Below are 27,234 nucleotides of genomic sequence, written 5' to 3'. Positions count from 1 at the left end.
TGTTGCTCATTATCAGGTTTTTTTTACCAGTAGAGATTTCTGGGTTTTGTTAGCCTTATGTCTTTGACCTTTTATACACATATTTCTTCCTGTTTCATTAATAAACCTTATGGGTGGGATTTTCAGAAGTACTTCTCCAATTCTGAAGTGCAAGTCTCTTGTGCCTCCAAATTATAAAAACGTCTTTGGCTATATGAAGAGCATCCTGTTCCTCCAAAACTGGAATTTATTATAAACACCAGGCTAAAGCCTTCAATTAGCTCCGAACTTCCCCAAGATTCAGATTCATGTGGATTCAAAGCTTTGATCCAGCTCAGAGCACAAGCAGTTAAAATCCATATTAAGGTTTCAAGCGTTTTCAGTCTTAGAATTTCAGTTGGGGTTCATCCAAACTGAACATGGATTTATTGGGCAGAAGGTACTGCCACATGAAAAGTACAGTATAACTGAGCATCCAAGTCTTTCTTCCATAGTGAAAGCATACTAATCCACAAACTCACAAAAGCAAGACATGAAAAGTCAATACGCTTCCACAGAAAGAGCGATGTACCACAGCTGGGACTTTTTTTTTTTAACATTATTAGCTCCAGATTTTTAAAGACAACAAAATGCTGGAAAAAGCACTGATCAAACCCCTCTCCAGCACAAAACTCTTTAAAACCTTCAAAATCCCAAGACAGTAAAACACAAAGTACTGTAAAATCATTGACAGAGAGGACTATATTTAAAAAGAGCTGCATATGCAAAGCAGAGCCACGTTTCTCCTGCTGACTTTGCGGGAAGCAACTTTACCTCCCCTATAGCGTTTTGAAACGATCTGTGGGGAGTTAGCTGACATTGTTCAGGGATTGCCAAAAGACTGGTGCTGCTCCGTCAGAAATCAATAGGTGCAGAATCCATTACAGACTCAGGCAGTTAAAATGATCCAATAGTAATATCCAAGTGTTCAACACTTTGCATTTGATTAAAAAGGAAACCTAACAATACAAGCAACTAATCACTCATACCCAATTTCAGGTCAGTGAGATCTGCACTTTTCCTCTCCTGAATTGTTCCCTCTGGATTTATTTGCAGGATTTTGTTGAGAGTGAAAATCCAGTCATCCATATCCTGCTCATTTTCAGCTGCCAGCACAAAGTATGTGAGGTCATTCATTTTCAACTCAAAGGCATGTTTCCTAAGCCTGTTATTCTGTTGGAACAAAGGGAAAAGAAAAATAAACACTGGAACTAATTATAAAGAAGTACTGAAACAGACATCCATAAGATAGACTTGTATATTATCACTCCTTAAACACAACATTCAAGCAAAACTATTAAAGAAAATTCAGGCACTCTAATATTAGTACAAATTTATGTCAATTTATTGTTTGATCTTTGTGCATCTAAGATCTTCTATGGCCAAATATCTATCTATTTCTGTCATAAGAATTAACAGGTGCTTAGTTACTGAAACAGCTCAATAAAATTGAACAAAGTGATGTGATCTAATAGAATGTGCTTCATTCCTGAAATTTATCAAATTAGGGAGGCTTTTATCTCTCAGTCTTATGAAGGCAGTTGCATCAATTTTCTTTCCTCCTTGCTTAAATCTCAAAGAACACTGACTTTTACAACCACTGACTATGGACACTGGCACCACTGTTTTGTTTTTAGCATTCCAGAAAATTGCCATCACTTTGTTGACACATCTAACATTACAGTGATGCTGATAAATTAAAAACAATTCATTTACTCCATAACTGGCCATTTGACACCACTTTAGTTTTCTTTATTAGCAGTCTCAAATAATACGACAATGGAGGCCTGTAGTTCTACATACTGTAACTATTTCTCAGCACAGTCCTATATCAATAAGTTACTAAGAATAGCTTCTAAGCCAGATGCTGAGATGGTAGTGGTATTTTTATTTAAGAGGAACAGAGGCAGAATCTGATACTGATTAGCAGAGGAGGAGACAGAGAACCCAAGGCACTCAGAATAAAATTCCATTAACATTTTTTTCCAGCAGCACAGATGATTTAGAAGATCCCTTCCCAATCTGCTGTTAATAACTCGCTCCAGTCCTTATATTACATGTCACGACCCAGCTCAGGAATCAGTTATGACTGAAAAAGTTCTTCTGGAGCTTCTTGGGTCAACAGAATCAGTCAAATCTTGGCTTTTTAAACTGACTTGGGATCATGTGTGTGTGTATGTGCATGCATGTGCATTGTTTTTTAGTTTTGCTACTGGAAATTCTCTTGGTAGGAAACAGCTTTCCTCTCAAGTACTTTACTGAGGTGAAAATTCTTTCACGGATATAGATTTCATCCAGCATAGGGTTTTGTAGCAACTGGTTCTCAGGTGCTCAATATTTTTCTTGATCTTTAAATCACTCGAACCCTCCATTCACTGCATACATTCAAATTAAGGTAAAACAAGGACTAACGTTTCACTGAAACCTGTTTTTACTGATATAACATTAGGGCTTGACCATGAGCTAGAAACTGAACCAAACTGAGCCATAAATCTTAGGCAGTGACCATTCAAAACTTGTAAAGATAGATTATTTGTATAAGTGGGTTCTTTATACCAATTTATGCACAATCTATGAAGAAAAATTGTATGTTTTGATTTATCTTCATACAGTTCTGAACAGCATTAAAATGAACGTATTTCTCATCCATATTATGTACTTCCCCTTACAATCATGGCCAAGATCTTTGAATCAGGTACTGTAACACTATTAGACATAATCTATTAGAGCAATACATCTCACATGCTGAATCATAAGGACATTAAGGCAGGAAAAGTTCAATATCCACTTTTCCATCTGCACTTCAGACTTCTGGCAAGCAGATGAGGTCTACAGCAAAGTCTTTGTTTCAAATCTAAAGCCAACTATTTTCTCCCTGATCAGGAAACAGGAAAAAAGAAAAGTACCCTTTCTCAGTTTGCTTCTCTATAAGTTCTTCCCTGTGGTATGTGGACCTTGAGGTTGATCTGTAATCTTCACCACTTAATTCCAAGTTTAAAATTTCTTCCAGGAGGAAATAATGCAAGATTCAAACAGAAACTATATTAAAGAAACATCAGGCTAAGTCTAATGCCTGCAGGGTCATTCTTCCAAAATAACAGAATTGTTTTGGAAGTATTTTGTATTTTATCTGGAGATGATTTCTCCAGGATGTTTATTTGTATCAAACAGAAGCTCAAAGTCACTCATAGAGAGTTAGATGATTTATGGTGGCATTAAAACTCATTAAATCAGAACTTTTACGTCACAGTTTTCCTCTAAATCTTGTTTTACCCAACTCTTTCTTCACATTTTATGGTATCCCTGTTTATGGCAACTGTACAACAGTTTCTTTGTTTTTCTCAGACCTGTAATTCTAATTTCATCACAGACTGTGAGAGCTAGCTGATAATCCTTGCCCTCTTAGCCCCTTGGCTATGACTCTCACTTCTTATTAGTGAAGACAGCTGATAAATTTGTACATCCCATTCTAAATGTCAGTCAAAGAACAATCGCAAAAACTAGTGTTGTAGTAGGTGAGAGGAGAACATAAAGTACAAACAGTTGCAGGAACACTGCAGATTTAGAAGGCAGATGCTAAAGTTCAGGAGAAGGATTTTAAAAGTTTCTTGAACTTTTTTGTTAGAGGTTAGTCAAAAAGACAGCAGTCAAGACATTGTTGCTGTCATGGTGTGTCAGAAAACACAGCAGAACAGGCACCCTCTGGGATAGCATTTAATCTGTACCTAAAACCACACTACAAGGATGTTCAGGGCCTAACTACACCTCTGGCTGAGACCCGTCTTAACACTGCCAGCAAGCAGTAGCTTCTAAACAGGATTTCTGTATAAGAATCTCCTCTATGGCTTCTGCCACACTTCCAAGTTACTTTTCAAACCAATGGACTGACACTGGCAAAAATCATTGTTCTTCTATGTATTTACCTCCATCCTGTCCTATACCTGTTTAAAATAAGAAACAGCCTTTGTAACTGCACAGGGTAAACAGTCACTCCCTGCAGATCTGGTACTTCCCTGGGTGCAGGAATGAGGCTCTGCGGAGACTGTCAGCAAATGCTTGCTCCCTGAGTGAATTACTCACTGACTGTGTTTCTTACTCTGAAGGGGTTCAGTGGTGAAGAGACTTCCCAATCAACAGAAGCATGCTTTTATCAGAGGTCTTCCATTGCATTACCTGAAAGGTTTCTTTCAAAGCAACTTGCAAATCAGTCTGCCCTAGCACTGTTACCAATCATAGAATCATAGAATAGTTAGGGTTGGAAAGGACCTTAAGATCATCTAGTTCCAACCCCCCTGCCATGGGCAGGGACACTTCACACTAAACCATCCCACACAAGGCTCTGTCCAACCTGGCCTTGAACACCGCCAGGGATGCAGCACTCACAGCCTCCCTGGGCAACCCATTCCAGTGCCTCACCATCCTTACAGTAAAGAACTTCCTCCTTATATCCAATCTAAACTTCCCCTGTTTAAGTTTTAACCCGTTACCCCTTGTCCTGTCACTACAGTCCCTGATGAAGAGTCCCTCCCCAGCATCCCTATAGGCCCCCTTCAGATACTGGAAGGCTGCTATGAGGTCTCCACGCAGCCTTCTCTTCTCCAGGCTGAACAGCCCCAACTTCCTCAGCCTATCTTCATACAAGAGGTGCTCCAGTCCCCTGATCATCCTCGTGGCCCTCCTCTGCACTTGTTCCAGCAGTTCCATGTCCTTTTTATGTTGAGGACACCAGAACTGCACACAATACTCCAAGTGAGGTCTCACAAGAGCAGAGTAGAGGGGCAGGATCACCTCTTTCAACCTTCTGGTCATGCTCCTTTTGATGCAGCCCAGGATATGGTTGGCTTTCTGGGCGGCAAGCGCACACTGAAGCCGACCCATGTTCATTTTCTCATCAACCAACACCCCGAAGCCCTTCTCTGCAGGGCTGCTCTTATTCTCTTCTTTGCCCAGTCTGTAGCTGTGCCCGGGATTGCTCCAATCCAGGTGTAGGACCTTGCACTTGTCATGGCTGAACTTCATAAGGTTGGCATCAGCCCACCTCACAAGCGTGTCAAGGTCCCTCTGGATGGCATCCCTTCCCTCCAGCGTATCAACCGGACCACACAGCTTGGTGTCATCGGCAAACTTGCTGAGGGCGCACTCAATCCCACTGTCCATGTCAGCGATGAAGATGTTAAACAAGACCGGTCCCAACACCGATCCCTGAGGGACACCACTCGTTACCGGTCTCCAGCCGGACATTGAGCCATTGATCACAACTCTTTGTGTGTGACCATCCAGCCTGTTCTTTATCCACCGTGTGGTCCATCCATCAAATTGATGTCTCTCCAATTTAGAGACAAGGATGTAGTGTGGGACAGTGTCTAACACTTTGCACAAGTAATCTTTACAGGTTAAGGAATAAAGTATAACAAAAAAAAACGATTTTCCTTATTCAGTGGCACAAGGGGCTAGACCAACTACAGTACATACTATCGAAATAACATCTTGCATAGAACTGAAAAAAGGTAAAAAAACCCTGAAATACATTAACAGAACTAGACGAAAGGCAGAAGTAAAGGGGGAAAAAAGCTGAGGACTCAATCCTAGTGGGAATAAAAAGACCAAAAGGTGATATCAGACATTTCTGGGTATTTATTTTTCCAAGTCACAATAAACAAGAAGGCTCTGTCCTGCCTGGTGCCATTAAGAATCTATTACCTCCAAAAGTGATGATCTTCAAGGAGGCTCAGGATACAGTATTAATTTACCACTCGGCCAACAGCCAGTGTTTGTAACCTGAGTTTCTTTAACCCAGAACAAGCACGTATGCTCTTAGTAAGCATCAAGTAAAATCTGGCAGCTAAGAAAATAATTTCAGTGCAAAGCAATATTTTATGATATTTGTTTTTCATGTGTGCCATGGGCAAAGAACATCAGCTGCTACCATAATTCAACTGTGGTTTTTGTAGCCTGTCAGTCTGAAAACTTGCATTGATTGCAAAAGCAAAACTAATTGAATTTTCATTTAATGAAACTCTTAATGAGACCACTATTCCACTCATTTGGACACCGAAACAATACAATGAAATAAACTGAAACTTACCTGTACAACTCCTGTACAAGAATCCAAGAAAATGCATCCCTTTGGCTCCTTGGATATTTTTTCATCTTTGTAAAAATTCATAATATATGAGTTATCTGACAACTGTGTCAGCTGGAAGTAACGCTTTTTGAATGACTGAATAGGGGGAGGAAAAAAAAAAGACAATTGTTGTACTTCCAATTATTTTCACTGATACCTTAGTCACAGGGATAAGATAATAAGCAACTCCTAACTGCACTTCAGTCACACTATTTTGCATGCAACTGCAATATTACTTTACTATTATTCACAGTAATGTAATCAAACCTGAGATATAAACAGCTAAATGACAATGGCAAACTAGTACGCCTCTGTGGGGGATATAAACCAAAATGGAATAAAGAAAGAATAATGCTGTGGCCTTACCCGAACAGTAATACTATTGTTTACAGTGCTGTTGAAATTCCCTTTATAAAGCCATCCAGACTTGTAAACTCCTGCTGCTAATCCTCCTCCTCCACCACCACCACCTTTTGAAGATGAGTGGGATGTTGTATCCTGTATGAAAGACATGATTAATATTGCATGGATTTGCTTTCTGAATTCTAAGACAAACGAAAACTAATACACGAGTATCTACTTGACAACAAATAATCATCCTTTCATTCCTTTTAAAATAAGACATGATTAATATGCCTGCTGTGTGTATGACGACATAAGAGACAAAGCTGTTCCACTAACTTCAAGTTATTTAAAATACGAAATATTTTACAGGAAATAACGAGCCTCCATTATCATTCTTTATTTGATATTAAAGCAATAAATAACTCTTCCCCAGGGGGAAAACCCCAGCAAAACCCAGAATACATACTTCATCCTTATCCAGATCTTCATGATCGATTTCAAATGAATGTGAGGGCAGTTTCTCTGGTCTACATTCACTTCTAGAAGGAGAGGAAGAACGTCTTTAATTATAATTGTACTTTAAATAATCGTGCACCTGCTATTTCAGGGAGGCAACCACCCCAAGCCCTCATGGCATCTTCAGTACACTTCTTGCTGTGATCCTATTACCTCCTTTAAAAATCACTGCTGTTTCCAAATACAGCTTTTTTTTAATCCCCATCTAACTTTTTATTTCAACGCTATGAAGCTGCAACAATTCTACGCAAATTCTTCATTACTTTTCTACCACAACGGCAACAAAATCGAATTTCCAAAGAGATATCCCATTTAAGGCTATCAAATCAATGAGAATGAATTCTTCGATAGCTTTTTCTAGCCAAGAGCAACATTATAACACTCAGCTTAAAGCTTCTACATTTCTTCAATATTTCAAGGTATTTTTACTCTTCAATATAATGAGCACAGCCTCAACGTAATTTGTAAAAATACACAGATGCCTTTTTGATGTGGTGCTACTTAAGATCTTCATATTGTGGAATTAAAACCAAAACTGAACATGAATAAGCAAAGCACTTAATCACTTCCTTATTTTTAAGCACTTAAGTAATTATACTTAGGCCCAGAGTATTTTGCATGTTGGAGAATTAAACCTGAAGTAACAGCCAAATACACATGACAATATTGAAGAATTTTTTTAAATGGAGAAAAAAAAAGTGTATGCTTCTGTATCTCGAGAAACACCACCATTGCTCTCAAATTCCTGAAGATTACAAATCTCATCTTGGAAATACTCAGCTATTGTATGAAAATCTACAGGAGTTGTCATGGTAGAAGCCATCATTTATCTGGAAGACCTACCTATCCAGAACTTACTTTCATCTACCCCACCTCAGAAGAGTAACAGAGCAATATTACTCTCTGTTGTGCAAGGAAGCAAATCCAAATGGAAGCTGAGAAACCACACACACTCCTAAGCTAGTTTTGTCTCTCAACTTAGAGAGCTTTGGCCCATACTTGTGCATAATGTTAAATGCCACCAATTAAAAAAATGAAAGTGGTAACTTTGACCATTTTAATTTTCTATTAATTCATACACAAGCGACAGTTTAGGAAGATAAGAGTAATCTATCTCCTATTCTTTTTCCCCATTTCAGTGTTCTCATGATGTGACTACCCCATTGCAACCAAAGTCAGCATTTCAGCAGAACCAGGAGAGCCAAGTGCACACAGAACACAGGAGTGTTTTACTCTGTTTTAATTTGCTCTAGGTTTCATGTTTATTTAATGTAAACAACTGATCAATATTTTGAATAAAAGGAACATTTGCAATCTCTTCACATCTTTCACATCTGTAAAAGCATTAAAATTCAGAATATTTATGATGGAAATCCATTTCAGGTTCTCCAATGCAGCCAAGGGCAGCTGTTAAATATTCTTACACAAACACTCTCTCCCACCCAAAAGAATCCCACACCAAAAATCTCAAGCCACATCCCACTTTTTACAAAAGCCACCATTCAAGCCTTCACGTTTTTAGACAAACCCCTATTGATTGATGCTTTCTGACCACGTGTGGACAGGTAACACTGCACACATTTGCTTCAGGATCTGTACCAATAACAGGACAAGCTTGTCAGCTACTGGGAAAGAAAATCCAAACCAAAACATAACCCCAACCCTAATGCCCTTGATGCTACCAGGGTGGGGAAGGAGGAGTGAGAAATCGGCTGGATTAGCAGGGTGCCAACCCCTCACTGTATGACACAGCAACTCTGCCCCACTCTGCCACTCCACAGTCAGAGAACCTATCTCATTAAACCACCACCCTTCCACAAGCCTTGGTTGTCTAAGTTTCTTAGAAAGAAGAAAATCCTTCTGTCCTCCCAGCAGAGCTATAAAAGAGATAGAGCACACACCACTGCTGCTTCAGGTGTCAGATCTCACCAATCACCACCCCACCACTCATCCACTCAGACCTCCGTGTCATTCTCCATACAATAAATTTTTCCTTTCCTTGGATGGGAACCCTTTCGGGCATGCCTCTCATTATTCTAAGGCAGGCAGATTGAACATGGGTAAGGACATGACCCTGTTTTGGTGCACCCTCTTTCTCCTCTGCCTACATGAAGGTGCAGAATTCCAGGGGCTCAGACTTGAAATATCTACCAAATGTTCCAGGATTTCTATAAATGACAGCAAAAACTTTGCTAATGACTATTTCTATACCCAGACACAGTGTCACCACAACACCCTAAGCAACCCCTGTTCTTCCTCCACCCTTCCTACTTGCTCAAGAACCAAGAACACACCAGCACGAAGCATAAAAAGTGGTGTGAAAAGAGGTAGTGAGAGCTCGCAGAGAGGAATTTAAGAGGCAGAGGGACCTGAGAAAAACCTCAAAGGAGGAACACACTCAGAGAAAAACTAAAGCAATTGCTAAACATTTTGGTCATGTTGTCGTGCACATGTCCTTGAGCTCTTCCCCAGTGCCACAGCATCGCTTCAGGGGAACTGCATCATGGACATGTTGAGTCCTCACTGCCTGCCCCAGGTGGCTGGCATCACATTGCAACTGGTTCCCAACCAAAAAGGGTCAGTATTCAAAACCAAGAACTTCAACATCTGATAAAACTGTGCAGCCATTACTTGACATGTACAACTGTGTGAAAAAGCACAGCATGGCCTCACATACAAACAGGTATAAAGCCCTTCAGCACTGCTGAAGGCTGCTAAGTCTGTCTGTGTGCTTCTAAATGGGGAAATGCGAAAGCTCAGCACACCCTCAGTGAATGGAAGCACTTTAGCGACAGCTAGATCTAGTACTGTAAAGGATGCTCCTTTCTCATGATGCAAAGCTAAACACTTAACTCTCATCCAATCTTTCCTGATACAATTATTTCCTATAAAGGAATTGATACAACAATATGCTCAGATTTCTGATAGTTTCTGTGTTTCTGTGACAACAGTTTTGCTCAAAGGAAACAAAAATCTGCAGAAACTGGGCATCCAGAGCTACAGACACTGAGATACAAATACTACAACATGGATGTATCAAGCCACTTTATTTTTAATGAGGAGATTTAGTCAAAAATGCAGAACTTTGTAACTTGCTTATGCAAATCAAGGGCCACTGATGTTGAATGGGCTGGAATTAGTATGAAATAAGACGGATTCCAAAACAGCTCTGTTTAAGGTCTGTTAAACTCAAAAGCCATGCCAACTTTCAGCAAACAAAACAGACACTCCTGCTGTAACTTTGCTTCTGAAACATCAACCAGTGCTGCATTCAAACTATTCCCAAGTACTGTGCTCTGATACTTGACAAAACAAGATCTTTTGGGTTTTTATAATCCTCTGTGCAAGAGGGGGAAAAAAAGTAAGGTGTGAGACACCATAACATCCCTGGAACATGAACTCAAGAAAGCAAATCATATCAAACACCATATTAAAATTACCTTCACAGAAGAGGATGTATGTAATCAGCTAAAATATACTTTTGTGCAGAGTCACATCTGTCAAATGCATATTTCATGAGTGAAGATGCTTAAGGTTAAATGGAAAACTGCTGTGTTGCAAGCATTTTTCTTGAGCATTAAATGCATTAATTTTCTAAAACAATCAGTACACCGGGTACTTAAGGAAAGGTATGCTTATAATCTCTGATTAGCATTGCTCTTAATGGCTTTTTGTACTACCATATTCACTGTTCATAAAAATACCAACATAGAAAAGAGAATGCAGATCTGAGGGAAGGCTTGCAGCCCAAACTCCTCTGAGCACAGCACCTAAAGGGATCATAAGAATCGGTTTATTGATTCCTGCAACAATATATTTAGTTAGTACTAGTTTCCATCCAATCCAAGCATGTAGCACTTCTTGTTGTGTTAGGTACACATAATCTTCTCATCCAGTGTCATGATTTTAATAGCCTCAAATTCCAGGAAATGAGGTGGTAACATAGCCCCTTTGGGTATTCAGTGATTTCATTAATTTAACTACTCCCTAAAATGCTCCTCAGGGCACAGGATATAGTCCTGTTTCTGGCAGGTTTGTGGGTAGAAACTCACTCATGAAGAAATGAGCACCAAATCCTTAATTTCTTTCCACTCAAATCAGGGAGCTATTCCCTCTCCTCCCAGCAACTTTACACTGATTTTAACCAAGCACAGAAGGGACGCCCGCTTACCCAGACGCCTGTACATTTCTGCAGCCTTGTATCACTAGGGCTGCACCAGTGCGCACTGTACACATTGCACCCAGTTCTTCCATATGGTGCAGCCATAAGGCACTAAGTGAAACCTTACTCCTCTGTTACACAGGGCAACTAAAAGGAGAATTAATCCCAGTTAAAGGTGCGTGACATTTATGCACTATAAGGAAAATGAAAGCCAGCTTCCCTGTATCAACTGTGTTTTGAATACACAAATACTCTTCTAAGGATTCGAATCAGCACTAATAGAGCTTGTTGATACTAGTGATTTCTGCAGTCTTGAGCTTGTGCTAAAGGACCTGTTTGTCCTCTTTTTAAAAACACAAGGCACTATAAATACGGTAAAACAAGCAGAGCGTATAAGACAAAGGAAAGTGCAAATATGGACATAGCTCAGCAAAATGACACAACCTAATAAGAATAAAATAAAAAAAATAAAGAAGAACTGATGCTAGTTCTTACTGTGGTAAGTGTCGAAAGTCTTCTGAATACTGTTCATATTTGTAGTTCACAACATGCCAGTGGGAACTGTAGTATTTACAAGCCTAAAAAGAAAATACAAACAATAACAATATAATTACTACAACTCTTTAGACTCAGGCTAGAGAACTAAGAAAGATCTGAGGGAGTCCTCTGCACTAGAGAACATATTCTTCTCTTTTACAGCTGGGTGCACAGTTCTTAAAGGAAATTCAGAGTCATATGTTTCAGCATTTTGAAGCACAATTTCCCTTTGAAGTCAAATGCAGTGCATCACGTATGCTTTATTGATTCTCATCTTCTTTGTAGGAAGCATCATTAAATTAAATCGCTACTGCCTCAAAAGCCTCTATCTAGCTTGGGCCTGACTTTCTCTATGGACATTAATTACACACTTTTGCTTTGCATCCTGTTCCATTACCTATGCATTCCATTGTAAATACATTTGCCCTATTCCTTTTATTCCCCCTTGTTGCAGCACAAGCCCTCTGCTTCTTGTTCTGCCCTTAACAACTGATTTTTTAACCTAACAATATTCAGGAATATATTAATAGGATTGTCATTTCTCACCAGTCTCCTTATCCCTTCCACACTGAATTTGCTCAGTCATCTCATCATCAACTTGTAGTTTTTATTTTCTGAAAAACTTCTTGATGGTTTTGCATTCACCTCTTGAAATTGTTCTTAATATATCAATCTCCCTTAAATAAGCGAACAGAACTGAACAAAGACTCTTCTGAAGTGTTTGTCTATGCTGTCAACTAGACAAGAATAACTGTGCAATTTACACAATAAAGAACTTTTATCAATGCAATCACACACAACATAATGTTTTTAAAGGCAACAAGATGAAATACGTACAATTATTGATAAGGTTTGCATCTACAACACCACCACAAGAGAATTTCCAGTGATTCCTTCTACAGAGTGTAAAATGCAAACTGATACTTGTACAGTATGTGCGAGAATTTACCCCAGTATTGCGTTACTTTGTCCTCACGCTCCATCTGGGCATTTGCACAAGCTCATAAGAGATGGACAGGAAGAAAGAGGGGGATCAAGCTTAAAACTTAACAGTAGAAGCTGCTGCCCAAGACCATAGGGAAGGGAGGAACATCAAGAAGGAAAATGGTTAAGATCTACAGTAGATAAAGAAGTAGTAGCATTGAAAGAAATCTAAGGTGGGAAGAGGATAGTCTCACAGGAAGGATGAGATGCCAGCAGACAAAGTGAATGGAATAAAGGATAGATCAATGATATTTAAAAACCAAAAGCTATGCAGACAAAGTGGAAGAAAAGGCAACAAAGGAATAGCGTAAATTAGGATCCTCTGAGTGGACTGGGAGTATTCCCTCTCTTCCCTGACAGCCTCTTCTGAACCTTCCATAGGAGTCATTGATTGCACACCAGTCTCTGCCACAGAGGGACACGCTGCTGGAGCAAAACATGAGATGGGCTGAAAAAACTAAAGGTGGTGCCTTCTAAAAGTACTCAGCACTGGCTTAACAAATCCTTTTTCTATATCTTGTGTAAAACATGCAGAATATGTACCCACAAATTAATTTAGGTAGTCACAGACTTCTGTAACAGCTTTATTTGGTTTGGAGTATGGAAAAGACGGCCGTGAAGAGGATGCACTTTTATAGGCAGTTCTCTCCCACCCTGACACTGAACTGAACAGTCTGCAGTAAACATTCCATGTGGATATAGCATCTACTTTCTGGTCTGACATAAGCCCTCATTATCTTACAGGATGCAGAATAAAGTGTGCCCATTAGACAACATAAAATAATCACGTATGCTCTGAGAATCAGCATAGTAACACAGCATTATAACAGACTAACTGTACACTGCAGGGTCAGGTCCAAAGCCTTCCCCTGACAACCATGCTCCTACACCACTCCAGCGTTGTTTGCACTTTGCCTTTGAATAGAGAGAAAAATCCACAGCCAAAAAAATCTGGTTTGTGAATCTTTATAGGATGACTTGATCACTCTTGTATTTTTATGATCTAAATTTCAGTTAAAACTATCTGATAGTGACCTAGGCTATAAGAATACTCTTACAAGAGCAACAGATACACTGGTCCACATGATAAAAACTCCTTCACTGAACGTTGTGAGGATGAGCACAGACCCTCCCATTCACACTTCACTGGCTTTCTACTTGGCAAATGTAAACCAACCGAGTCTTCTATAGAAAGGACCACTTTTTCCCTGTGGTACTTTCATTACTAAGTATTCTACTTAACAGATGCAATTAAAGCCCACAGAGAATTCTCAAGGCAGGCTTTTATTGCAAATATTATAGGCTGATGTGTTCAAAAAACCAGCTGTGAATAACACATAGAGCAGGCCACAGTATTTTAGCTTGTAACTATAAAGGTTTATTGTGCTCCTTCAAGAAAAAGCTAATAAAAATAAAAATCAAAAGGACAAGCAGCACATTCAAGTATCGCTCAGCAAGTACACAAAAGGCACGCCAATCCAGAGCAACAGCTAAGGCTGCTCTTGAACTAGCTTTTTGTGGCTATCCACTGTTAACCAGATCTAGTTTGTTTGTTTTTTTTCTCTTCAGACTACCCCAACTAAAAATTAAATACTTCTACTGACTTCTATAGATTTTTTCTTAATTGGAAATTATTACTGGAAATTGAATCTTAGCAAGGAGGAAAAAAACCTGTGAACCTGATTTGAGGAGCAAGAAAAGCCTTTCTAGAGACAGAGATTTCATCAAGAGGCCAGAGTTGTATCCTACTGTTCCTGGCAGAGATCAGAGGCACCAGTGCAGGGGCTGTTGAGCTGAAGTGGACTGTGGGGGAGGAAAAATACAGATGGAGAAATGGAAGCTTTGGGATGTGGGAGGGTTGGTACACGTTTACATGAACTTTCCTATTGCAGTACTGACCAGCCAGGCTGCACAGCCCATTCCCCAGGGCCCCATCACATTCAGGTCACTTCTTTTCTGTTGTTGCCCGGCTTGCCTAATTTTTCCTCAGAGAGAAAGACAATCCTACAAACTTTTTCCACCTGTAACTTTATAGCTCTGGATTCTGGCGATGACAGCATGATGGCTACCACAGTGAGAGAGGTACTTGAAGGTTTACACTGCAATGCAAATAACCCTTGAGGTAGGGGAAGTGGGGAAAGGGAGAAAGAAAAGAGAATGGGAAGTGAAAGAAACGACTGAAACAAACACCTTGAAACATCTGAAAGCAACTCCCAGCTTATATTCTAAGATAATGCTATGTACGTTGTCTTTGGAAATACAGATATACATATGACAAAAGTAATTAGTGGTACAACTGGGCCTCTTGCAGAGAAACTGCGTACACAGTGCAATCCTGCCCTGCCACTCAGCCTTGAAGAGTGGCTATTTCTGAGGTGGAAAACAGGATATACTGAACTGGGAAAGGCAAGCTTGGAAACAGAAAGTGAAGACCTTCCAGTGTTGGATGTGGCCACAGCACCAATGGGGAAGCTGCAGAGATGGCCCAGTGCTCTGCTCCGTGACCGGGGACATGCATGGCACTGCTCACAAAGCCTTCCCAAGCGCTCCTCCCTCCTGTGACCTCTGCTGCAACAACCAAAAGCAGCATGTGGGGATTTGGGAAGGTAGTGTGATCACCCTGGCTTCTTATTCAGCCTTCCACTCAGGCCTACCTTACACCCACAACAATCACGGCAGCATCACGACTAGCTGCTAGCAGTCTGGACCTTCATTCTGGGGCTCTTGAAGCAGTTTCCACATTACCACAGTTCATTCATAGAGTAACACAGCAGTGTAACAAACCAAAATATTAAACCAGACTATTAGTTTGAAGTATTAAACGTTTTAAAAGAGAATTTATTTTCTGCTACCAAAAGACCCACTGTCTTTTAAATAACACATGTCATTATCCTGACACTACAGTTCTTTAAAGTACTCGAAGCACACAGATCTTGAAGCAGGGAAAATCTACACTGTGATGAGCAACAGTAAAACTTTTTGGTGACATTTTTCAGCAGAAGTTCCCATTTTAATTTGACTTTAAAATACGTGAGAGCACTGCAGATTAGCCTCTAAATAAAAAAGCCACAGAAATCAACTGTATGGACACACAACCAGTTTCAGTAGTTGTACAGGAGTCTGCGGCTCTTTTGACATTATGATTAACAAAAATCACATTTAATAATTACTTACAGATCCTGTAGGCACAACCTGCAAAATCTCAAACAAAAAAATCCCCCAAATGAATGGTGAGGGCTCTAAAAAAATGCAAGTGACAACTACAACTTTTGTATCTAGAGAATCTACACAGAGAAGTTAAGAGGTGCCTACATGAATACTGCACTATAGCAGAAAAAATGGAACCGCATCATACATCAAATGAAATTTCAATATTCTTACACTGTTATTTCATTTTGATGCAGTGCTTTTCACCCAGCATGGTCCCTACTGCTCTAAGAACTACAATTACACCCACAAATGAAAAGCAGCCAACGCTGGGGTGCAGAAAAGCTTACTCTCAACAGCTCTATCCCCAGCAACCTCTTCAAGGTTCTTACCCTGAAGACATTTGTCATTTCCTAAGCGAAAACACCACAATTTGATACCAAATATAGAGTCACTACACTGGTTTAGCAGTGCTCCATGTTCAGAGTGCTGCTAGAATACTCTATTCCTGGTTTACCTCAGGCTTCCTTATTTGATGTGATGGCATATGTCAGACGTTGCACACAGGACACAATCAGGTCACACATGCCATTAATAACTGTACTCTGTTCCCAGGCTTTCTCCAGCAGGTTGCTAAGATGACAACTATCTAGATGTCTGTAATCTGAAACAGGCAATTGGCCCTACAATGACTTTTAAAGTTACAAGAGTACTCAAACACAGCTCAAGATTTCTGAACTGTCAGCAGATTTCTGAAGGAGACAGGTCTGACTTCTGCCTATGCAAGTTGGCCCTTTGATAACACTAACAAACCCCAAATGAGCTCAACTGTACCACAGCAGGCAATCTACCTCAGTGACCAGTAAGAAGTGCACGGCAGAATGATGTACACTTGGATTTTAAGAATGCAACGTTTGCTCCACCACCTTTGCTAGAACATGGATGAGACCACCAGTGATGGTCCTTGAGAGCTGATCCAAGGCCCTGTAGGTCTCCAAAGGAGCCCTTTCTGTAGCAGTCACTGCCACCGGATCAGATGCCTGAAGCAAAAAGGATAGGTCAGGAAGTACTTGGTCTACATGGGAAGGAGGGATGAGACAGTTCTCAGAGGTTCCCTCTGGGCTTATTTTCCACAATTATGCTGCATAAAATAGGGAAGTTTCCTCCTTTTGCCCTGGCATAGCTCCTGGCACACCACTGTCACCCACAGGGCCAGCCCCTCTTCAAATGCGCTTCCCAAAAACATATCCAAGTACCACCTATCAGTTTTTGAGGGATCACCTGACTTAAACTCATTTAAGAAAGGATACTTGACAGCTAATATTTATTTACTTTCTGGATTTTTTTCATATATACCTAAAATTTCATTCATATAGGTGTACACACACACAAATAGCATTTATGTGTGTCCGTATGCATGCATGCTTTCTGAAAATACTGATTTGATGCAAATCAATATGGGATTAAGTATGTTTCAGTTCAACAGCTTAGAGTTCCTCAAACTACATATAGCTTTGACTTGCAAAACACACTATCCCTTTCTATTTCTGAATGAAAGGTTGGAAAAAATCCATGGACTGCCATTTGATCTGCATATTCAGGAATAAAGATTTTGGAAATGCAATACTAGGAATGTTTTCACTGTCTACAAGGGAGAATTTTATTTTGTTTCTGGTGGAGTGAATGTTCCTATTTGCCACAATTATGGACCATGAGGACAGTGCTGACTGGAATACATAAATGCAGCAGACTGTGAGAAATGAGAAAATGCAGAATCTGGGAGGAAACAACACAGTACAGTACAGAATTCAACAAAGTCAGGAATACTTGGGAAAAATAAACTCTAAAGACAATTTTATTCTGGCTTTATAGGTTTCTGGAAACCTCTTTTCTTGCAACCTAATTTTGTTACTCCAGCTCCTCCTGCCTAAGAAAAGTTAAGGTGGAAAAATCCACAAGGAAAAAATTCTAAAATGACTACAGATTTAGGAATGATCAATTCAGAAACTACTGCCTTTTGAATATACCTAATAGTTAGGTAAAAATTAATAGAGGGACTCAGATACTCATCACTCATGAAATGTAAAATATTTATTCTCTTTGCATCCTACAGAAAATATTTGGTTATCAAAGCGATATTTATTTATTCAAGTCACTTGAGTTTTATTTTTTCTTTTAATTTTCATCTTAGTTTCATCAGAAAGGAGAAGGTTGGATATCTTAAAGTAAATTATTTTGCTTCACCCATTATTATAGTACCTGGACATCACCAACAGTAGAAGTTTTTTGGTTACTAAGGAATTCAAAAGCAGTATTAAGAGAACTGAAGCAGAACAAATCTTCCACTACAGACGGACAGCATCAAATGCTACCCATACTGAAAGCTTTCCTCAGCAATATCAGCCTCATCTTTCTTTACGTGGCTTGTCAGCTCTTTTGCATCCATAAACTGAGTGCAGGTGCACAGGCAATCAAGTCATCCTGGCATGCGTGTAATTACTCTTTATGATCCCTTGAGCAAAGGGAATTCTGATCAAATCCCCAGGCTGTCATATGAACAGATTTTGGTAAAGGCTGGGGGAAAAAAACAAAACCAAAAACCAACTGGTCCTCAAAGGACTCCAGCAACAGAAGAGCTAGAAGTGGAAGTAAACCCTTCCTACTGTCACCAGTAGGAAACAAACACCCTGGAAGAGACAGACAGGGTCTTAAGACATTCTCACAGACTTCTGACAACCCTCATAAAGGACTTTGCAGCACTTTATAAACAAGACCATGTGAACACCACCAAATGCCCAGAAGGATGAGACAAATAATCATGTATCTGAGCTCTTGAAATAGGTTTAGTACCATGTCCTCACACTGTGCCATAGAAAGACAATTAGTTTAACTTTCAACAGTACATCCTTCCTTTGTAGTTAACTGATTTGCTCCACATCTTCATGTCACAACTTGCTAAAGTACTAAGATAGTGTAATATACACTAAAGGTCAGAGATAGCCGTTATTGAGGGGAACACCAAAATGGCTTCAGCAAGATGAAGCTGTACATTGCCTTTCTATAGTTTCCCTAACAGCCTAATCAGGAATTAGGCATTTGATCGTGGGTTAGAACACATACAGTTGATTAACAGGTAGTCAAGTAGGTAGAAAACAGATGCTATTGTTGCTCATGAAATTATACTATATTTGAAGAAAGATTCCTTCACTGAGTGAAGTGTTCGCATTTTCACAGCTCCAAAAAAGAAGCAAAGGTCATAAACTCTACTCCTGCACAGCCATCCAGAAGTTCTGAACACCAGCCTGGAACACAACAGACTGCTGCTGGGTCAGTACAGATTTGTGCAATTGCTGGAATGAACTACAGTCAAAGATCTTCAGAGTACCCCATGCTCAGTTTTACTTAATTTTGGATTAGAAACCATCCTCTTCCTGGAGGTTAATTTATTTTATATATAGCTTCTGGCTTGTGGCAAAGTGAAACATATGTATTACTACTTTAAAAGAGGGTCTTATCCTGCTACTCTTCCATGCACAGGCTTAATTCTGTAGTACTGTTTTTTCCACTCTCCCCCTCCCTTTGGCTCACTCGTATTGCAGAGAAAGCTAATAGATGTGTTTAATATGTATTTTACCAGGTTGTCATTAGCATCCCCTTGGAGGACTCGGATGTAAAGATTCCCAGACACTGTGCACTATGTTTCATTTTTAGACCCACTACTTTCTCTGTAAAGCCATGAGAACAGTGCTGGCCTTGCAACATGTGGAACCTTAAAATAAAAAGCAGACCCCAAAGTGCTGAAAGTGCAGTGAGGCTTCTGGGAAGGTAGATAATTCCACAGGCTATGTTATCTTTCAACCCTACTGTCAGATTAAGAAAGATGGCAAAGTTCAGGCAATTTGAGCTGCCAGTAAGTTGTTATTGCTCTTTCTAGACCTGCTGGAGAGAAATAGGGCCAGCCTGTAAAATGCCATGTTGCATACCATTCAACAGCTACATTTTTGCCTAATCTTGGATTTTATATTTTCTAATCCCTGTGCTTGTCTGCAAAATTATCTTGCAGGTATAATGCATGTGAAATAACTCATTCAAATCAGAAAGTCAGGTGTGAAAAACCCCAATCTATGGAAAACAAACACACACAAAAAAAAGGGAGAGAACACACATTATGGGCTAATTTTAAGTGCTTGGAATTAAATTTGTTTTTATAAGTCTGTTTTGTTAATGCAAATGATGAGCTATGTTTTACATCTGCAGTGAAAGATGAGGAAGGTTCAGGGAGCCATCTAAAGTAAATTCCTTTGAACAGTGAAGCCAGCACCTCCAATGTCCTTCCAAGTGATAAAACCAGTGACAACCTGAAATATCCCTGAGGCAGAAGGAAGACCAGTCTTCTACAATCTCAGATCAGGGATGGAAACAATACAGCTATAGGGTTTTTTTTAAAAGGTAGAGCAATTAATCACTCCTGGTGGGGTCTAACTGCTGTGGAAGGACTTCATTTGACTTTATGCTATGAAGGTAGAACAGACTAAATACTGACAATAAATATAAACCCCCATGCATCCTTCAGTGAAACTGCTCCTCAGATAGCTATACAGGTAGCTCAGATACATACCTTGTAAAAACTAACAGTCCAAACCAGCGTCAAATAGTTATCTTATTTTGGGACAGATATCAGTATTTGCAAAATGCAAAGCATATTCAGATCACCAGTGATTAGCACTCATTTAAAAATACCAACATTAGTATCAGTAGACTACTAGTGACAGGGAATGCAGCTGGAAAACAGTAGAATGAAAGGTCGATTCGTTGCACTTGCAATTTTTCTAGATACAAACATCTCATAATAGGCACCTGCAGCCATGCTGTTAGCCCTCCCCCTCCTTCTGGCCCCAAAACTCAAACCTGGTTCAAATCACGGAAACAATATTAGAAAAGATGCTCATTTTAATCATAGCAAACCCCAAACCCTTGGTTTTATTTAACATTAAAGGATACACAGACTAGGTATTTACCTCTTTAACAAATAAATTTTCTGCTTTTTGTTCTGCATCTTCAGGTACAGAAGGATACAGCGTCCTGATTTCCAGTGAAATTGTGTCTGTCTGACAACAAACAAAATAAAAGAAATTAGCGAGGGTGACAGAACAGCAGTTTTGTCTCATGAAAAGGTTAAGAAACTTATTATCATGGCTTGCATTTTTCAGTTTGTCGTGCAGCCAACACACATGCATACCAACAACTACAACACAGCTCCTGCCCACACATGCTATTCAATGCTATCAGCTAAAGCATTAATCACAAACAAGAGCAGTATTTGAACAGATCTCTGGGAACAAAGTTGTTCCAAGCAAACTTGCTTCAGTCTCTGAGGCTCCTGATAAAAAAGTCATCAAGTCTTACTTACATCCTATCCCAGAAATACACACTAAACCCAACAGTGTTGCTTGCTTCCACCACTTCCCTTCTGCACCACATGCCTTTTCAGCAAGGAATGTGGAACCAGGACTAAAAGCTTTGGCTCTTCTGGAAGGAGAATAGAGGAGAAGCAAGTCCTCCAAATGAGCTGCAGAAGGACTGCCAGAGGACAGCTTGATGGTCAGAAAGCAAGTGAAACCAGGCAACAGCTTCACAGTGGGGCACTTCCATACACGGGTGCAGAGAGCAGAGCAGGATCAACATGGGACTCCTGATGCTTTCTGCAACCTCCTTTCAGACTCAACAGACGTTGCATGAACTAAGCCATTGTTTTTTGAAAGCACCGAGCTGGCTTGTTAGGCCCCACAGCAGGAAACCACAGAGAGAACTGCATCTCCAGAAGGTCTCCACAAGGAGCCAAGCTTCCCACCAGGCCAATGAGAGGCCAGGGCCACCAGCAGTGCTCCTCTGTGTGACCCCAGGGCCTCCATGCTGATGCTGGGCAAGGCAGCCACTTTGTAAAAGTCCCACAAGAGAAAGCTTTGGGTTATACTGAATTAATCCAGAGATCTGGCCCACTCACTTTCTCTGCTAAAAGAGGGGAAAACAAACAAAACCAAAACCCAGCACTCCAGATTACGATCTTAGTTATAATGGAGTTATAGCTATAGTTATAGCTATAATGGAGTAACTCCATCACTCAAGATGACAAACGACTGAAACCAAGACAGATCTGATCTCCCACGCATATTTTCTCTTCTGTTACAGAAAGGGACACAATTTCTGGAGTGTGAATGACATATGACTGGTTTAGTATGAAGAATAACTACTTACTAATGTCATGAAGCAGCCTAAAATTATCTTCCGTGCCCCTGGAGGATCTCTTTCCAGTCCCCAGTCTCAGACTAAAAAGTGATGCTTTTTCTCTACAAAGTGAAGCACCCAGACTCTATGTGACTATTACTGACTGCATTTTTCCTTACAGCTTACACAGACCAACGTTTTCCATATAAGAAATTAAGTAAGAAAGGCATGTATCACTCAGGCAGATGTGTCATGAGATTTCCCAAACTTTTTTCTGTTTCATCTGGATAGTTGAAGATACAACATGATCAAAACTCTTTGGCTCCCACAAATAATAATGATGGTGCCTTTTAGACACCAAAAAGTGAAAACCCCCCTGCTGTTCTGGAAAACTAAGTGCAGTTTCCTAAATGCAGGTTCCTGGTCTCTACCCAGCTGTATCACCAAAGCCTGCATGCACTGGGGATTTACACAATCATTTAGTCTATGAGTAAAAGAGACAGCAGATGGAGAAGTATGAATTTTCAGACCACATTTAGTAATAGTGAAGACGTCTGAATCCTTGGTTGTTTAGGGAGTTCCCAGCAGTACCCACAGTCTCCGAAAAGTGCTTCATTACTTTTACTTCATGCATAAGTGACATTTTGCATCCCCTTTATTATGTGATCCCAAGATGACTTAATCCCTGAACACAGCTAAAAACCCACGGATGCCCTGAGGTCCATCATATGGAGTTCTTTTATGCCAGCAGTAGCAGTCACAGATCACGTATGCTGTCCTTTCATGATATCACCACCACTGAAGATCAGCTGCTGTTTCCAGACTAAAGCAGAGTGGGAGACCACAAGAGAAGAGATGTGCAATGCATTCTGTACCTCACTTTGACCCTGTCAGGTTGGTGACTAAGCTGCAGAGAGACCGCTAAGCTCTTCCATTTGCCCATAACAAAACTTATCTGGTCCATGTATTATGAGAAGATAATGTTCAGTATTTTTTTCAGTTAAGACATAGAGTAAGTAAATTATTTTTACCTAATACAACACCTCTTGTTAACCAGTATCAACACACTGACCAAAACGGGTAACATTTGCTTTAATGGGGTCATTGTGCCTCCCCTTCCCTTACACAACTTGTTAAAAAGACTGTAGCTGAACAGGACATGTAACTCAAGCTCACTGTTGCACTTCTCATATGCCTCCCCCCTTTTCTTCTCAACAAGACTGCAATTGAAAGAAACATAACTGTGCAAAACAGACAGATTGGGCATGTTGTGTTTGCAGACTTCGCCAAACAATATCACAGGTTTATTTACACAGAATTGGGAGGTGGAAAATTTTGTGTATTGTTATATTTAAACTCATTTTGAAAACTACAAAGCACTTCCCTTCTCAGAATTAGTTATGTTCAACCACTTAGCTGCAAAAGCTCTGCCACAAAAACACTTCCTGTTCATAACTGATTACTTCCAAAGTTAAATGCTCTTACAGGCTGATCAGACATAGCACGTATTCACCAAAACCTTCTTACTTCACAGAACGAGTGAATTTCAACACCAGACAAAGTGTTTCTGAAAGGGTCATAAAAAAAATAAATATGGATTTTATTTACAGAACTCAGCATTTATAAGTGTGCTTTGAATGAAGCATAATTAGAGTTCTAATGTTTAGGCAATCGTAGCAATTGTCTGTTCATCAGAGGCCAACTATCTTCTTATTTGTGCATGCAACCTGTGATAACTGAACAATGCAGGTATCATGTGAAAACATTAAATTCCATAATTCTTCTGAATTATTTCTTAATTTATTTTATACATGCATCCTGTATCAATAATGATTGGTGGCATTCAGCCAGGCTGTCTCATTCGCATAAGCTATTGGCCCCAGGTGTTCCATTAGCTATAAGGTGCAATTTAATTAAGCACCCTCTCTTGCTATATCCACTGCTTACAGTGAAAGCCACAGGTTAATATTGATCCTTATCAGTTATTAGGAATAACTTTATTATGAATAACGTTTTTAGGCAGTGTCTGCTTCCCACTGACATGGTGAGTTCAGTATTTGAAAATGGAGCTCAAACTCCATTAACCGTTTCAAATATTTTCACTCTAAATCTGTTCTAACAGCTTTCAGTCTGAAAGCATGTTACCAGTGGTTAAGTCTTTAGACGGATGCATCAAAAATGATTATATTTACTTCCTGAAAAGGCAGCCCTTCTGAGAGAGCTAACCGCACACAGGCAGAAATGTTCCTGTAGGTTAATGCTTAGATTCAATAGCTCTAAAGAAAAGCTGCTCAGCCCCATTTTCATCCAAGTAAACAGATTTACTTAACATTACCAAAAATTATAATGAGTTAGTCCATCTAATGAAAAAGCAGGATAAGCTTGTACAGCACCTTTGCTGTACAAATACCACTGTGCAAATGCTGTCCCTATACGTGGCTCTGAGAGGCTGCTGTTGCCTGTCCCAGCACAGACCCCACTGAGGGGGTACATGTGTTGAGGAAAAGGTAAAGGAAAGCAAGCACAGAGCACACTGACAGAATAGATTTTGCCCCATTATTCACTGAATCACATTCAGTGTGAGAGGCTATGCTTTACCCACGCACTGTTTGCTTTGCTGCATTAGTTCCCTATTTAAATAGCCTATTTAAATACCTCTTGCTTTCCTGCTCCTAACAGCCAATGTGAGCTTGCACTTCAAGCATACCCATATCCCATGAGTCCTGAGAACAATGGACTCCATTTCTGCTCCTCTAAGGATGAGCAGACACAGCCTATCACATAGGAAAGTGGGAGACAAGTCATGTGCTATTGAAAATAACCCATGACCTCATCACTGTAACTCTTCTGATCTTAGAAATAAGTCAGATATACAGGGTTATTTAGGAGGCTCTAAGTCCTGCACCTCGAGCTGCTCCTATGGCACACATACTCTGTTTCATGTGAAGAGGCAGTGTTGTTGCCCACTTTTACCCTCTCCTCTTAAAGATTCATCTGTTTCTGTTGTGAACTTCTGTATCCAAATGAACAACTTTTGTCTCTGCACAACATCTAGATCACAGAGGTTTCACAACCTGAAAGGCAGATTCTGGCTTGTTCAGAGCTAAAAAAAAAAGCCTGTAAGCGCTAAACCTGTAGCGATGGAGAGTATCAGCACTGTATGGTTCAGCCCCTCTTCTAAGACCTCTATGACACTTGGAGGGCACCTGGGTGGACTTCAAAAGCTCAGAAGAGTCAAGAGCATGTCAGACTGAACTTCAACAGATTTTACATTACACAAAAGCTTTGCCATCTGATAGCTATCCTAAATGCAATGTATTATCATTTCTATTGCAGGTTCAACTCAGGCATTCAGCCACATTTATACAATTACACAGGTTTGGTTTTTTTCCTTAAATAAGGATTATTAAGCACAGTTACAAAAAATTGAAGCATCTTTTCCCCAGCTGGAGTAAAACCAGAGAATGCATCTTTGTACGTATACATTTTGTATTCTTCTGTTGAAATGCAGGGAAAGGGAGGAATACAGTCTTATCAGGTTTAGACTGACATAGAGAATTCTTTGCTTTTTCATAGACTTCTCATAAGATGCTGGAAATTATCAACAACAATCTCGTGAGAATAAGTGTATTCTCTTTGAATGACATTCAGATAGAAAGCAATTCTGGGCTGAAACAGAATACCAGACAGCACAGCAGCTATGATGCTAACTGACCCATATCTGAGGCATGTGGTGAATACTACAGATCCAGAAATGGGAAATCATTATTAAAAGCAGAATTTTCTCTTATGCTCACTACCTCAGATGATTCTTTTGGTAGGTTTTCATTCCAAAGAGGCTTTTGCTCATAGGATGTGCTAACACACAGGTCCAGACTGAGGCTGCATCAACACTGAGTCACAAAGTCTGAAACAACTGTAATCATTAGGAGTTAAACAGTAATGCCCACCATTTCCTGGGGTATTATCACATTAAATAACACTCAGAGCCAGTCTGAGCACCTCCTAATTCAGTCAAAGGTGGATCTTATTCTACTCAAATGGCTGACCCAGACTTTTGTGCACAGGTGATATTTCAGCAGGAAGGAGCATGGCTATAAATAGCTAGAGCTGAAAAACCTGTCTGCTATGAAAGCTCTGCAGTCCTGTGTGGTAGCATAGGCTCTTGTTACTGCAGCAGACTTCAACAGAATGTAACAAAGAAAAGAGGTTTATTGCAAGGATATGGACCCTACCTACCGCTGCCTCTGCCCTTCTGTGAGTACTGGCTACTTCTGCAATGCAAGTACTCCTCCCATGTGCCTCAATGTATTTCATCTCTTTTTTTCTTTTTTTAATTTAAATATATTATGCAGAGCAGCTGCAAAGCCCAACACAGAGGAAACAATAGAAGTAGCTACTAAGAAGCCAGCCAATAGCTGCTCAAAATGAAATGAAAGTAAGAATATGAAAATATGGTTTGACAGGCACAGGTCTCGAGCAGTAGGACATGATTCTTCTTTCACTGAGACAATTTGCTCCACTGACTTGAGTTCAGTTATTTTAAATCAAGGGGCTCAAGGGCCTTGTGACAGCACAGAGCATGTCTAGCCAGCTTTATAATGCTAAATTTCAATTTCATAAATTTACAAATGTGCAAAATGGACAAAAGAATTAACAATGATGAGGAAATCTATTCTGTTTCGTCTTCTCTCAGTCCCATGAGCACATTAAGTCAGTTAAGCCACCAAGGAAATAGAGCCATTTAGTAAAACAAAGCAGCGGATTAGATTAAGCCAGCCCCATAGGACAGTAGCAGTGCCATGAGCTGATGGGAAGGGCCCTCACACAGCAGCTACAGTTGGTCACAAATTGAAATGTATTTCCATTAGAGAATATCTATTCATCAAAATGTAAATCCTTTAAAAGATGGGTTGATTTTGAAGAAGCTGCAGTTTTGAAGATGCAGGCAATCTGCCTGTTTACTGTGCCTGGCAGCACACCTCCCCAGCCCAACCAGGCAGCTCCTGCCCTCCTGAGCTGCCCATCACTGCTGCAGGGAGGGCTGCACTGGACTTCCAGGTTCTCAGGTTCTTTGCAGATGGCCAGGACAAACAACAGGGAACCCAGGATGAGGTCAGGCAGCTCCACAGCTGCAGGATCCGGTATCCATTGCCTGTCAACATCCCACCATGGG

General features: G+C 40.1%; 1 protein-coding gene across 6 annotated transcripts in view; it reads right to left on the bottom strand.

The window, feature by feature from the left end:
• DOCK10 (dedicator of cytokinesis 10) overlaps positions 1 to 27,234 on the bottom strand; it is a 162,490-nt gene that overhangs the window by 70,705 nt on the left and 64,551 nt on the right. For all 6 annotated transcript variants that reach the window (XM_065674998.1, XM_065674999.1, XM_065675000.1 and 3 more), the window contains exons 3-8: positions 20,852 to 20,941; positions 11,661 to 11,743; positions 6,954 to 7,026; positions 6,509 to 6,640; positions 6,104 to 6,238; positions 1,008 to 1,191 (exon numbers count right to left, since the gene is read on the bottom strand). In XM_065674998.1, coding sequence (XP_065531070.1) covers positions 1,008 to 1,191; positions 6,104 to 6,238; positions 6,509 to 6,640; positions 6,954 to 7,026; positions 11,661 to 11,743; positions 20,852 to 20,941 — 697 coding nt within the window. The remainder of the gene's footprint in view (positions 1 to 1,007; positions 1,192 to 6,103; positions 6,239 to 6,508; positions 6,641 to 6,953; positions 7,027 to 11,660; positions 11,744 to 20,851; positions 20,942 to 27,234) is intronic.

This window comes from Lathamus discolor, chromosome 3 (genome assembly GCF_037157495.1).
Source record: "Lathamus discolor isolate bLatDis1 chromosome 3, bLatDis1.hap1, whole genome shotgun sequence".
NCBI classification, from domain to species: Eukaryota; Metazoa; Chordata; class Aves; order Psittaciformes; family Psittacidae; genus Lathamus; species Lathamus discolor.
The sequence above is the reverse complement of the archived record's forward strand: the minus strand, read 5'-3'. Positions and strand labels throughout refer to the sequence as shown.